This window comes from Heptranchias perlo, chromosome 2, assembly GCF_035084215.1.
Source record: "Heptranchias perlo isolate sHepPer1 chromosome 2, sHepPer1.hap1, whole genome shotgun sequence".
In the NCBI taxonomy this organism is placed as follows: Eukaryota; Metazoa; Chordata; class Chondrichthyes; order Hexanchiformes; family Hexanchidae; genus Heptranchias; species Heptranchias perlo.
In genome coordinates, this window is record NC_090326.1 from 117,878,222 (window position 1) to 117,891,238 (window position 13,017).

General features: G+C 40.0%; 1 protein-coding gene across 1 annotated transcript in view; it reads left to right on the plus strand.

Moving 5' to 3' along the window:
* LOC137334220 (V-type proton ATPase 116 kDa subunit a 1-like) overlaps positions 1-13,017 on the plus strand; it is a 117,996-nt gene that overhangs the window by 36,174 nt on the left and 68,805 nt on the right. Inside the window, exon 9 of the mRNA XM_067998829.1 lies at positions 12,161-12,373. Coding sequence (XP_067854930.1) covers positions 12,161-12,373 — 213 coding nt within the window. The remainder of the gene's footprint in view (positions 1-12,160; positions 12,374-13,017) is intronic.

Consider the following 13,017-nt stretch of genomic DNA (forward strand, 5'->3'; position numbering starts at 1 on the left):
CAAGTAAACTATGATAAGTGGCACCTTTCTAGAGGGACACAAACAATAAACACCTAAATCATAAAAAGGACAAAGGAAACTTATCAAATTAAATTATAATGTTATCTCCTGCATCAACTACGCAGTCCAGTCCCTGCAGTGCCCACCAGTCGTGTAAGGCTTCAAATGTATCGGCGGACACAGCGTGCTCCCACAGGTATGTAATCTTCTAGGAGAGGCAAAAAAAGAAAAAAACAGGGCTAATAAAGGAAAAAAAAATCTGGTAAATTCCTCTCTGAACCCCTCCGGTGATCAAAACCAGTACAGGTGATCACATTGACCATTCGTATGTTAACTGTAAATCCACTTACCTTTTATATGATGCGATCTCTGCCCCAGCCAAGAACTGGTTCAGCTCCCTTTTGAAGCCTTGCGGGGAATCAGCACACACCGTACAAGCTGGCAATGCATTCCACAGGCTCACTACTCTCCGGGGAAAAAAAGAACCGCCTAACATCTAGCCTATTCGTACTGCTGCAAGCCAGCGTAACTATGTTACCGGCATTGTCTTCAGTGATTGTAGACTGTGAAATGTCGGGCCTAGAAGTTAAAGATGTAATTCTGGAGCATTTTTCTCAGCTTTGCAGAAAATTTAGCAAAGAGTTTTTCCCGAAAGAGAGGCAAATGAATTGCAGGATTTCTTCTGGGTTCGAAATCCATTTTCAGAGGACTTCTTAGTAAGGGTCAAGATTGCCTTGAATCTAAAAGAGAATTTGATCGATGTTGCTGTTGACTCTGATTTGAGAGACACTTTTAAAGTCATGCCTCTTAATTATTTCTGGCTCTCAATTTGAAAAGAGTTCCTAAATTGTCCCAAAAAGCCTCCAAATACTTGTTTGCTTTGCCTCAATTTACCTGTGTGAAGTGGATTTTTCTTTGCTTACTTACATCAAAAACAAGTATAAAAGCCTCTTGAACGCTGAGACTGATTTGCAGTTGAAACTCTCCGATATCAATCTAAGATTCCACAAATTGTGCAGTAGCAGCAAACAGGCTCATCCTACTCACTGAGACAAAGGTGAGTCATCAAGCGTTCTTTTATGTTCAAGTTTATTCAATAGTGTAGTGCTGGTAGTGTGCTATTAATGTTGCTTTCTGATTTAAGAAAATAAAATCCACTTGTTCTGTACAACAATACTGTTTCTTAGAAGGGTGGACACACATGGGACATGAATCACCAAAGGGAGGGCTCAGCACAAAATGTTTTGTAACCTCTGATATGGGAGACACAGTCCTTATAAAGCTGTTATACCCAACTGATATGCCAGACAATTGGATAACAGTTCCTTTGCTGTTATGTACAGCTTTTCACTCTCTCAGATTCCTTTTCTATAATGGAACTTATTCAGTGCACAGAATAGATGCTGAGGATTTGAAACAGAGATAGAATTCGCCATGTATTAATCGATGCAATTGAATTGCCAGCTGTTATCTGGTGCATTCTGAAGCTAAATGAAAAATGTTACACAATTTGCTCTGGTATAGTTGGCGAGTGTGAGAGAAACAAAAGCATCACAGACAGTCTGGGTAAGAAACTATTGTCATTTTGAATTTCTGTGATGAATCACACCATAAAAGTGAAAACAGGGAAAACAAGAGCAAGGTAGCAAAGGGCTGTGAATAATAAGAGCATCGTACAGAATCTATGTGAGTTGCAGGAGGCAATGAAAGAAAGCAATGAAATTCTGCAGCAATTGAGAACTTTGTGGTGAATTAATAAGAGAAACAAGACAATTGCAATTAAGTTCTGTGAGAAATTGGAGAGTTATAACAACGACTATACTTCAAAGGTACTTCATTGGCTGTAAAGCACTTTGGGATATCCTGAGGTCATGAAAGGTGCTATATAATGCAAGCCTTTATTTCTGTCTTTATAGCAAAAGAGGGCATCAAGACATAACAGTGAGTTCCTGCAAGAGCCAAATATAATGGTGAATCTCTCTGAGAAATGAGTGTTATATATCCTGTGAGTAATGAAATCATAGTATCATATCATAGTAGGTACTGCACAGGAGGCGGCCATTCAGCCCATCGATCCTGTGCCGGCTCTTTGAAAGCTATCTATTTAGTCCCATTCCCCTGCTCTTTCCCCATAGCACTGTAAATTTTTTCCCTTCAAATATTTATCCAAATTTGTTTTGAAAGTTACTATTGAATCTGCTTCCACCGCCCTTTCAGGCAGTGCATTCCAGATCGTTACAATTTGTTGCATAAAAAAATGTTTCTTCATGTCACCTCTGGCTCTTTTGCCGATCACCTTAAATCTGAGTTCTCTGATTAGTGGCAAATCAGTACAACACTAGAAAGGAGAGCGTCATGATCCACCGGTACAAAAAAACTACCATGGCACATTACTCCAAGAAACAAGTAGTTAAAAATATATCAGAAGCAAGCAGGTCACAAGTGTATCAGCGTAAGGAATAAAAGTACACCCATAAGAAACTGAAGTTTTTCAGTGCATCAATGTGAGGAGTAACAGTGTGTCAGTGTGAAAAACTACAGTATTATAGTGCATCAATGTAGAGAACAAGAGAATTTGTGTACAGTGTATCAGGGTGAGAAACAAGAGTACTATAGCGCCTCAGTGTTGGATACAACTTAGTGCACAGTATCTCATTGCATCATTTGGCTTCTGTGCTTTATATAACTTACAAATAAATCTGACTGGCAGTTTTAGCCTCTGCACATTGGTCTGACTGTATGGCATTTTCCTTTTAGAAAAAACAGAAAACAAGGTGGGCATTTCATGTTTTTTTTTATTTGTTCATGGGATGTGGGTGTCGCTGGCAAGGCCAGCATTTATTGCCCATCCCTAATTGCCCTTGAGAAGGTGGTGGTCAGCCACCTTCTTGAACTGCTGCAGTCTGTGTGGTGAAGGTTCTCCCACAGTGCTGTTAGGAAGGGAGTTCCAGGATTTTGACCCAGCGACGATGAAGGAACGGCGATATATTTCCAAGTCAGGATGGTGTATGACTTGGAGGGGAACGTGCAGGTGGTGTTGTTCCCATGTCATTAATACATATACAACCTTTAAACCAAGGCTTTTGCTCATCGGGTCTGAAGGTTGATCAGCTCTTCAGTACTCAAAGTCCTCTTCTTCTTGCGTGCTGTTCAACTGCAGTGTGTGTTCCTTGTGACTGCCAGGTGGTGAAGAAGAGAAGAGACTGTTCTTGTCTCAAAGTCTTCTTTTTATATTGTTTTTTACCAATGGGACGTAAGATTGGGGACGGTCATTCTTTTTGTCCAATCACTCCCTGTTGCTATCCCTCAATCATTAACATAATTCAATAATTGACAGTTTAGGCTTTGTGACTGGAGATCCTTTAATGTCGAAAAGACCATGTGCTCAAATGATGGGTTGTAAAAGGCCCCTTTATTGTCTGTTTATGGCCTTTTATGTAGAAATGGCCTTTTATGTAGAAATAGCCTCTTACATTTCAACGCACAGACATTCTTAATGGTCCTTGCATCTCCAATTTTGATTGCTTCAAAGGCTTCAAATCCATTCCTTATACCATTTGACCATATGCTGGGTGCAATACTATTTGATGTTTTATAAATCCCAGTTCTTTTGAACAGATTACCAGATAGGAATGAGAGGCCCATGCTTTTTTTCACACTTATCATTGCTTTCCTGATCTGAAGCCTTTGATGTATGTCCTTGTTGCCTTTTTTTACATTACCCCCTGCTGTTTTGAAAAGCTTATGCTTCCAAAAGCCTATGTGTTTTGAAAGCCTGACAAAGCTTTAGACTCAATATTAACCAACTAGCTTATTTATTTAATAATCTAGATATCTATCCGCAGTACAATGTCTTCGATCCCGAAACTCATACTCCTCCAATGCCATCAGCGTCAGTGAGGCAAAAACAGGATTTACGAAAATACAGTTTACCACGTTATTTTGTTTGCAGATTTTCAAATGTCTTTGTTTAAAAGGGGCACAGTTAACACTTTCCTTCAAATGTCTTTTGTTAAAGGGGTTTTGAACCCCACAATCCTTACTCGTCCACAATGACTGGGGACACTAAGAAATTTGTTATCTTGTTTCCGATAGCCTAACAAAGCAACCACACTTATTATGATGGGAATAATTCTATTCATGTGAGCCCAGTATGAGGTGGGCTGAGAACATATTCTTGGGAGAGGACGTGGTCAGTTTGGTTTATTAGGTCGACTGGCAAATCCCAGAATGGAGAAGGAATTGAAGGCACAGCTGCCCCACTCACTGGAATCGTAGACAAAAAAGGGAAAAACAGACACATGGACAGCCAGTCAATTTAAAAACAGGACACAGTAACGTGCAGGCCAGGACCTGAAGGTCAGTTTTCGCTATTAGAAATTGTCTAGAAAGAAACGTAATGCCAAAAACATGTAATTCTGCCCACAAAAAGGACTGGGCACGTGGTTTAGAATTTTTTTCTCATTTATTTTAAGAGAAGTGTGATTTGCTTTAAGAGCCACTGTGTACGTTGACTTGCTGTCTGTAAAATAAAGCAGCTTAACGATTTTCATCAGGCCTTGTCTTGCCAAAGTGTTTTGCACTCTACCTACAGAAAGACTGGAGAAGCACACATGAGGGCATGTGTGAAAGACACGGTACCCATTTCATATCCCAAGGGGATCCTATTATTATACCCCTGGGTTACGCAATTGTATAATTAGATATTGGGCAGTACATAAAACCATAAGCTACCTGGACCGCTTACAGGAGTGCCCAGCTCTGCTATACCACAGAGAATATCTAAGGTAGACCCGAAATTTGTAACAGTCACCATGACCAGGAATTTCCTCAGAGCTGCTTCAGCTCGGATTCCTTAACTTTGCCAGAAGCGCGAGGGAAAGAGGATTTCTGCCCCACTTCCAGCAAACGTATGGTGCTCCGAGGAAATTCCCAGCCCATGTCTGTAGGAATGTTTGTATATTAAACAAAGAACTGAAATTTTTCTTTAGTTATTGCAATCTGCAAGGTAGGTGATTATTTTGTGATCTACTGTATTATAATGAAGATTCATATATTTAATTGCAATCATGTGCTAGTGGGAGGAACAGCAGCTGTTCAAGGGTTGTCACAATCGCATCGTCAGTTAAGCTAATATGCAGATACCCTCATCAGTGAACTGCTTTTGCAGGAGGCCAACTCTTGTCTTGACATATAGCAGGATAATGGTGGAGGGCAACAAAATATAATTTATACATATCAAGTCATATTAATCCTTACCATTTAGTGCTGGGTAGTTAATTAGGCCTCCTGTATTTTCGAAATGGTCAGTCTTCTAATGGTACAATTTAGTGTGTACAGAACTACAAAAATTTATCATTCCTGGCAGAAAAAGAGAAAGAAAAAGATCATGGCAAGCAAGAGGAAGAGAGAAGAAAGAAATAGTTGAGATGGATCTCATAGAAAGATTATCCTTACTGTGAACTGCCTCAGGTCCAGCATGTTTTTCTGCAGTTCTTTTTTTATTATTCGTTCATGGGATGTGGGCGTCGCTGGCAAGGCCAGCATTTATTGCCCATCCCTAATTGCCCTTGAGAAGGTGGTGGTGAGCCACCTTCTTGAACCACTGCAGTCCGTGTGGTGAAGGTTCTCCCACAGTGCTGTTAGGGAGTTTCAGGTTTTTGACCCAGCGACGATGAAGGAACGGCGATATATTTCCAAGTCGGGACGGTGTGTGAGTCATTGAATACATTCAAGGCTGAGTTAGACAAATTTTTGATCAGCAAGGGAGTCGAAGGATATGGGGAAAGGGCGGGAAAGTGGAGTTGAAATAAAAATCAGATCAGCCATAATCTCATTAAATGGCGGAGCGGGATGAGGGGCCAAATGGCCTATTCCTACTCCTGTCTCTCATGGTCTTATGGACTTGGAGGGGAACGTGCAGGTGGTGTTGTTCCCATGTGTCTGCTCCCCTTATCCTTCTAGGTGGTAGAGGTTGCGGGTTTGAGAGGTGCTGTCGAAGAAGCCTTGGCGAGTTGCTGCAGTGCATCATGTAGATGGTACATACTGCAGCCACGGTGCACTGGTGGTGAAGAGAGTGAATGTTTAGGGTGGTGGATGGGGTACCAATCAAGCGGGCTGCTTTGTCCTGGATGGTGTCGAGCTTCTTGAGTGTTGTTGGAGCTGCACTCATCCAGGCAAGTGGAGAGTGTTCCATCACACTCCTGACTTGTGCCTTGTAGATGGTGGAAAGGCTTTGGGGAGTCAGGAGATGAATCACTCGCCGCAGAATACCCAGCCTCTGACCTGCTCTTGTGGCCACAGTATTTATGTGACTGGTCCAGTTAAGTTTCTGGTCAATGGTAACCCCCAGGATGTTGATGGTGGGGGATTCGGCGATGGTAATGCCTTTGAATGTCAAGGGGAGGTGATTAGACTCTCTCTTGTTGGAGATGGTCATTGCCTGGCACTTGTGTGGCACGAATGTTACTTGCCACTTATGAGCCCAAGCCTGGATGTTGTCCAGGTCTTGCTGCATGCAGGCACAGACTCCTAATGCTTATAAAATTTAAAACTCCAGTCAGTAGCTCATATTGAAATGAATGGTGTTCTCATACAAATTATAAACATAGAACGTCTAACATTGTGGGGGTGTTTTTCGTTCCAGGCAGACATTGGACAGCGATGGGCGGGGCAATCACACCAGCCTGCCTGATTTTGGAGATCAGGCCTCATTATAATAAAATCAGTGAGCTGCTAGTGCTAAACAAGTGCTGACAGGCAACTTGCTGAATGGGGGTGGGTGATAGCAGATAATCAGCAGCTCCTCCGCAGAGCCGAGCTGGCAGGGACGCCATATGGAGAAGTGGGCAGGCGATAGTAGGGATGATTTTTATGAGGCCAGAAGGAACATTCATGCTCTGCTGGCCCCACAAAAATCATTCAGAAACTTACCATGAATGTTTTCCATGCGATCTCCAGCAGTCCCTTTAAGGATGGTTGGTTTGGACGGCCTATCTTCAGTTCTACTGGGCAGAGCCGACACAGTGTGCACTGTACCCAGTGGAAGATCAAATTTGCAACAGGGTCCTAAATACGTCACAGGACCCCATTGTAAATATATTAATGAGGCTCCCACCTGTTTCAGGCAGGGGAAGTGGCCGACTAAACTGAGGCCCTCTCAAAAATCCCATTGGGCGGGCCTCTAGCGGCAAGTGAGCAGTCGTTTTAAAAAAATTTTCATCTCGCTACTGCACCGTTCATGCTAAAAAATGAGGTGGTAGAGAAACAAAAATTACAATGAGCTGCTGTCCATTATTTTCATTCCATGAGAAAATGTGAGCAGTGAAGTCACAGGGAGGTATACGGGGATGCTTGTTATTCATGAATTCCTATCTTCTATCTACATATAACATTTCAGTTTCATGTCATTTGGTGCAAAAAGATAAAATAAGCTTATCTTTTAGTAGTGGAGTTTTTGGAAGGTATTGCATAACTTTTTTTGTATGGAGTATGGTAAAATAGCATCATGATTGCCATGGTTACAGATAGGATGCTTGCAGAAGCTCTTAAGAGTCAGCATGAGGGTGCTTGACTGTTACATTGACTGTGTACTAAAAGTCTATTTTGTTTGTTATACCGACACCACAGAAAGCTCAAAAATAGTTATTAGGTGCAAGTTGCTATGGTTACAGCTTGTGCTTGGTACCACTGAGTGCTCGCACATAAGTATTTGAAATGTTTTTCAATTGTTGGTAAGACCTGGATTATAGAATTTCTTTCGCCTAAAATGAGCTGACGACTATTTATTACATGGTGTCATTGGCCATGAACATTGTGTAAAAAAGAAAAAGCAGCAATTTTAATGGTGTGCTTTTCTCCAAAAAGATATTAAATATTCATACATGAATGGGAAAAAAATATTTCTTACTGATTTTAAGGGACTACTTGAACATGGTACAGTAATCAGGAAGCGATCCTCTGAGTTGTGGGGTTGACTCATTGATATAATTTCCGTTATATGATAAGCACAGCTGTTTTCAGTAATGAGCTAATGAGGCCGAATCAAATCACCAACATCATGCTGTCAAAACAAAACTATTAATCTTCTTTCACCTTCCTTACTCTTCAGTTCAGTAACTGAGTTTCAAAATCTGCAACTATTCTTAAAACAATATTTCTTTCTTCAATAAGCAGTCTTGCACTACAATTACAGGTACTTTATTTTATTGTTATATATTCAAAATTGTCTTTTTAATTTATTTTTCATTTTCTTCTTGTGCTTTTGATATCTTGTTAGCAAGACACATGTGTTAAAGATGAATAGTACTAAAGGGAAGCCATTTTAAAAAAAATAATAAACTCCAACTTGAAAATCTTTCTTTCTAAAATGATCCAACTGTGAGATGAAATGTTTATGATTGCCTGGCACCATCTCCTGCCCCTCTCCTTTCTTGGCATTCCTCCAAAATTTTTATTTAATTACTAGTCGATCTCTCGTGGTGTTGCACAAGTGTAGTCTTCAGGTGAAGGATGGTTAGAAGGCGGGGGAATAATTGTGCCAAGGCAGGGAAGGAGGCAGGTGGGAGGGGGAAAAGGAGAAGGTAGAGAGAAAGGAGGGAAGAGACGAAAGGTGTGGAGAGGGAAGGAGAAGGGAAGGGGACAGGTAGGTGGGTGGGAATAAGAGGTGCGGGGTATAGGGGGATGGAAGCAGGGATAGGCCTGTGGTTGGCAAATTATCTCATGGGGGTGACGGTTGGGCCAGCAAACAGCTGGTGGAAGGGAACTGGGGAAACAGAGGTAGGGGGACAAGGCTAGCAAAGTCAAAGTCACTCAGCAGGGAAAAGGGCAGGAATCAGACTCACTGGAAGAGGAGGTAGGCTGGGAAATAAACTCAGCAGGGAAAGCTGGGGATGGGGAACATACACATGTAGGGGCAGTGAAAGTGGGCGAGTAGTCAGTTGGGGACTTGAAATTATATGCAGTGCATTGGTGGGGAGGAGGCTAACATACTCAGTGATATTTTTATCCCAGCCGGTAGTCTATTGATGGAGCACTTTACTTCATTATTTCATCATTCGGATGAGACGCTAAACCTTTCAGGTGAACGTAAAAGATTCCATGGCATTGTTCGAAGAAGAGCAAGGGAGTCAAAACTATTTCCACTGGCATGAGGGTCAGTAACCAGAGGACATAGATTTAAGGTAATTGGCAAAAAAAAAAGCAGAGGAGTGATGAGGAGAATCTTTTTTACTCAGCGAGTTGTTGTGATCCGGAATGCATTGCCTGAAAGGGTGGTGGAAGTAGATTCAATAGTAACTTTCAAAAGGGAATTGGATAAATACTTAAAAAGGAAACATTTGCAGGGCTATGGGGAAAGAGCAGGAGAGTGGGACTAACTGGTAGCTCTTTCACAGAGCTGGCACAGGCACAATGGGCCAAATGGCCTTCTTCTGTGCTGTGTGATTCTATGATTCTCTCTGGTGTCCTGCCCAATATTTATCCCTCAACCAACATCACTGAAAACAGATTATCTGGTCATTATCGGAACTGCTGTTTGTGGGACCGTGATGTGCGCACATTGGCAGCATATGTTTCCTACATTACAACAGTGACTACATTTCAAAAGTATTTAATTAGTTGTAAAGCATTTTTGAAAGGCGTTATATATATGCAAGACTTTCTTTCTTTCTATTATCAAAACTATGAACTGGTAAACGTTTGTACAAATAGATGAGCAGTTTGAACCTTGGCCAGGACTCGAGGTCAGTATCAGAGGCAGCATGGGTACTTCAATCAGACCAACATTTCGGTTTAGGTAAAATTAGCACTTACTACAATTAATTTGCATATAAAATGACATTACAACTCACAAAGAATTTTTTTAAAATCTGCCTTAAATTCATGGACATTGATACAGAGCCATCCAGTGGCTAAGGAGTAGAAATGCACACAGATGTACAGATAGTTTAAAATTGCATTGTTGTGGGGTGTAACGTTACATGATATTTAATATTAAAAACATCTATGACAGTGCCAGCTACAGGCATAACAGGTATTGCATGGAATGTGGTGACCCAACTACAGGTTTTAATATATTGTAAAGAAACTTAGGTGAAACGCTAGGGCCCCTAATGCAAGATAGCACCAAAGTTGAAAAGAGTTGGAGAGAATATAAAGTAAGTCAAAAAGTGATACCCTGTACAGATTTTAGAAACCTGTGGATTCTAGGAGGAAAGGATGACAGACATAGCTGATACTGAGTTGAGCAATTAATGTCCATTCAGGATACAAGGCTCTGGGAAAAGAGTGGAGCAGTTGGATTAGTTTCCGATTGCTCTAGCTATTTTAGAACCAGCACTGACATGATGGGCCAAGTGGCCTCCTTCTGTGCTGTAAAATTATATGATTCTAATGCAAAGAAATAAAAAGAATAGTGATCTTTTGTTTTGAAGCAGCCACTCACAGACACAGCTCATTGTTGATATCAGCCAAGAGAGGATCTGCGAGTCCGGCCTACAGAAAATATCAGGAGCAAAAGTAGTTCTCCTAACGGCCAGATTTTTTATAATTATATTTTTTTTTATTTAAAATGACAGAATTCTTTGCTCTGTCAATAAATTCCCTCCTATGGCACTATTCTCCCTTAAATGTCCTTGTTGCCAAATTGATTACCCTACATAAATATATTTAATCAATAACCTGCCCAACTCCTATGTAGAAGCCAATAAATACTCATGTGCTAAAACCTATGGTCTTGACATTTCATTTAGTTTAAGAGCTGACCTGCACTGAGTACCTTCTGGGTCAGTGCCAGTTTCTGGTGTACTATCCCACATTTTTTTAAACGACAAAGACTATTACATTTCCTTGGTGAAACTACATAAAAAAATATTTTGAACAAACATTTATCATAGATGCTGCAAAAAGCATGTCTCTATATTGCTAAGAATGAATAAACTTTCTAATCTTACTGTCTTCTTTGAGCAGAATATAATTGGCATACTGGCCAGTAAAATAAAAACAGAAAAGAAAATATAGCTATAAAGAGGAAAACTTAGACTCCAATGGTTGTTATAAAAAGAAAAATTCTGAATGTTGAAAGTGCACAGCAGGTCGATTAGGATCTAAAAGAGAAAGATAGATTAGTGGTTTGGATGGGACCCTTCATCAGGGTTCTAATAAGGGCCTCACCAAAAAGATTTACCTTGTTTCTCTTCCAAATGACGACTGTCCTGTGGTAAGTTTCCAGCACTTTGTTTTATTCCTATAGTTGCTGTTGGTACAACTGTTCCACAATGAAGTTTTAACCAAACATTTTCAGTATCTTCTGACAATACCATCTCCGGTGTTAATCAGCTAAATCTCTGGAGTATATAATTCACTGTTTGAAATTTCTCCTTAACACAAAAGTATGTTTCAGTAAAAATTGAAGGACTGTAATTTACCCATGGAGTTTTCTTCTTGACACACGCTATTTGTAATTTCTTTAATGTGAAACAAAATGATAGCAATAATGTCCATTACATTTTGCATTTTAAATAAATAATTTCTGTAATAACTCAAAGTGTAAACAAAGTTAAAAACAGGTACATTTATTTTTTCTGTTTTGTCGTTCAGTGGGTAGAACTCAGTTTTTCTGACAGCTGATTGATCAATTATTAGGCAGAGAATTCTGACTGACAATGTAACAGTCCAATAAGCACACAAGAAAGATCACCTTGACAACAAACCCAACTAATTATCAGTTTTTTAGCAATGTTAATGGTGCCAAAAGTGAAAATATTGTTCAGCTGTTTTTCTTTAGATTATCAAACAGATATTTAAGAGCTCCTCCTGATAGTTTTGTTTGTTTTACTTTGCCTTTGATTTAATTTTATTTTAATATATGAGATAAATAAATCTGGTAATTGTCACTTCATATACAGTTGAGCCACAGGTCACATTCTGTAATTGGGCTTTGGTCAGTTGATTTAACCAATGTGCTACCTAATAATTGATCTGATCTCTGAGTTGTGATTGGTTTAAGCATTAAGAAAATATCTTTGTGTAGTCTTTATGTGGTGCAATCTATCATTGATAATGTAACTGTGAGCTGCTATTTTATTAACACCGGTGAGGTCATGTGCATCAAAAATAGTCTTTAATTATAATAAGGATATTTCTTTCATTTTTCTAACAGATACTTGACCAGACAGAAAAACACCGTAAGAATTTGTTGCTCTCTGCTGCTAAGGACATTCACAAGTGGAATGTTAAAGTAAAGAAGATGAAGGCAATTTATTACACGCTAAATCTTTGTAACATAGATATCACCCAGAAGTGTTTGATAGCTGAAATCTGGTGTCCTGTTACAGACCTTAAAAAAGTCCACTGCACATTAACAAAAGAAGCAGTAAGTATCTCAAAGGTGTCCAACTGATAAGAAATCTAAATCTACTGGTGATTGTAAAACCCCTTGAGCATTTTCAGTCGAGCTACAAGCATTTTTGTGAAACCATTCTTAATTTATATTTATGCTATCATTAAGCCGTGTGTTTTTTTTAATCAGACTCAACAATCAGCTTTGAGTTTACAGTGTATAATGGGTGAGCTAATGTTCATTAGCCATTCTGAAATGTACAAGGGCCGGAATGATGATTTATAGTCATTCTGCAGTGTATGAGGCTTGGAAAAGGAACTACAACAATTCCTCACATTTGAAAAACATCTCAAAGTGCTTCACAGAGTGGAGAAGGATATGTGCACCACAGATGGAATGGGATTAGAGGATGGGCCCAAAATGCCAGCTTAGGAGAAAGGTTTTTAAAAGAAGGATGGGAAATGTTAATGGAGAGCAATTTGCAGAGGGCGATTTAGAGTGCAAAGAAGTGGTGGTTGAAAGAGTGGCCACAAATGGTGGGGTGGGCAGGGAAGGAGGGGAAGGCTGATGTTGGAGGAACAAAGTTTGGTTGAAGGAGTTTGCAGCAGTAGGGTGGTTTCAGGCCATGAGGCCTTTAAAGATAGGGACAAGGACTTTTATATTGATTTAAAAGGGCA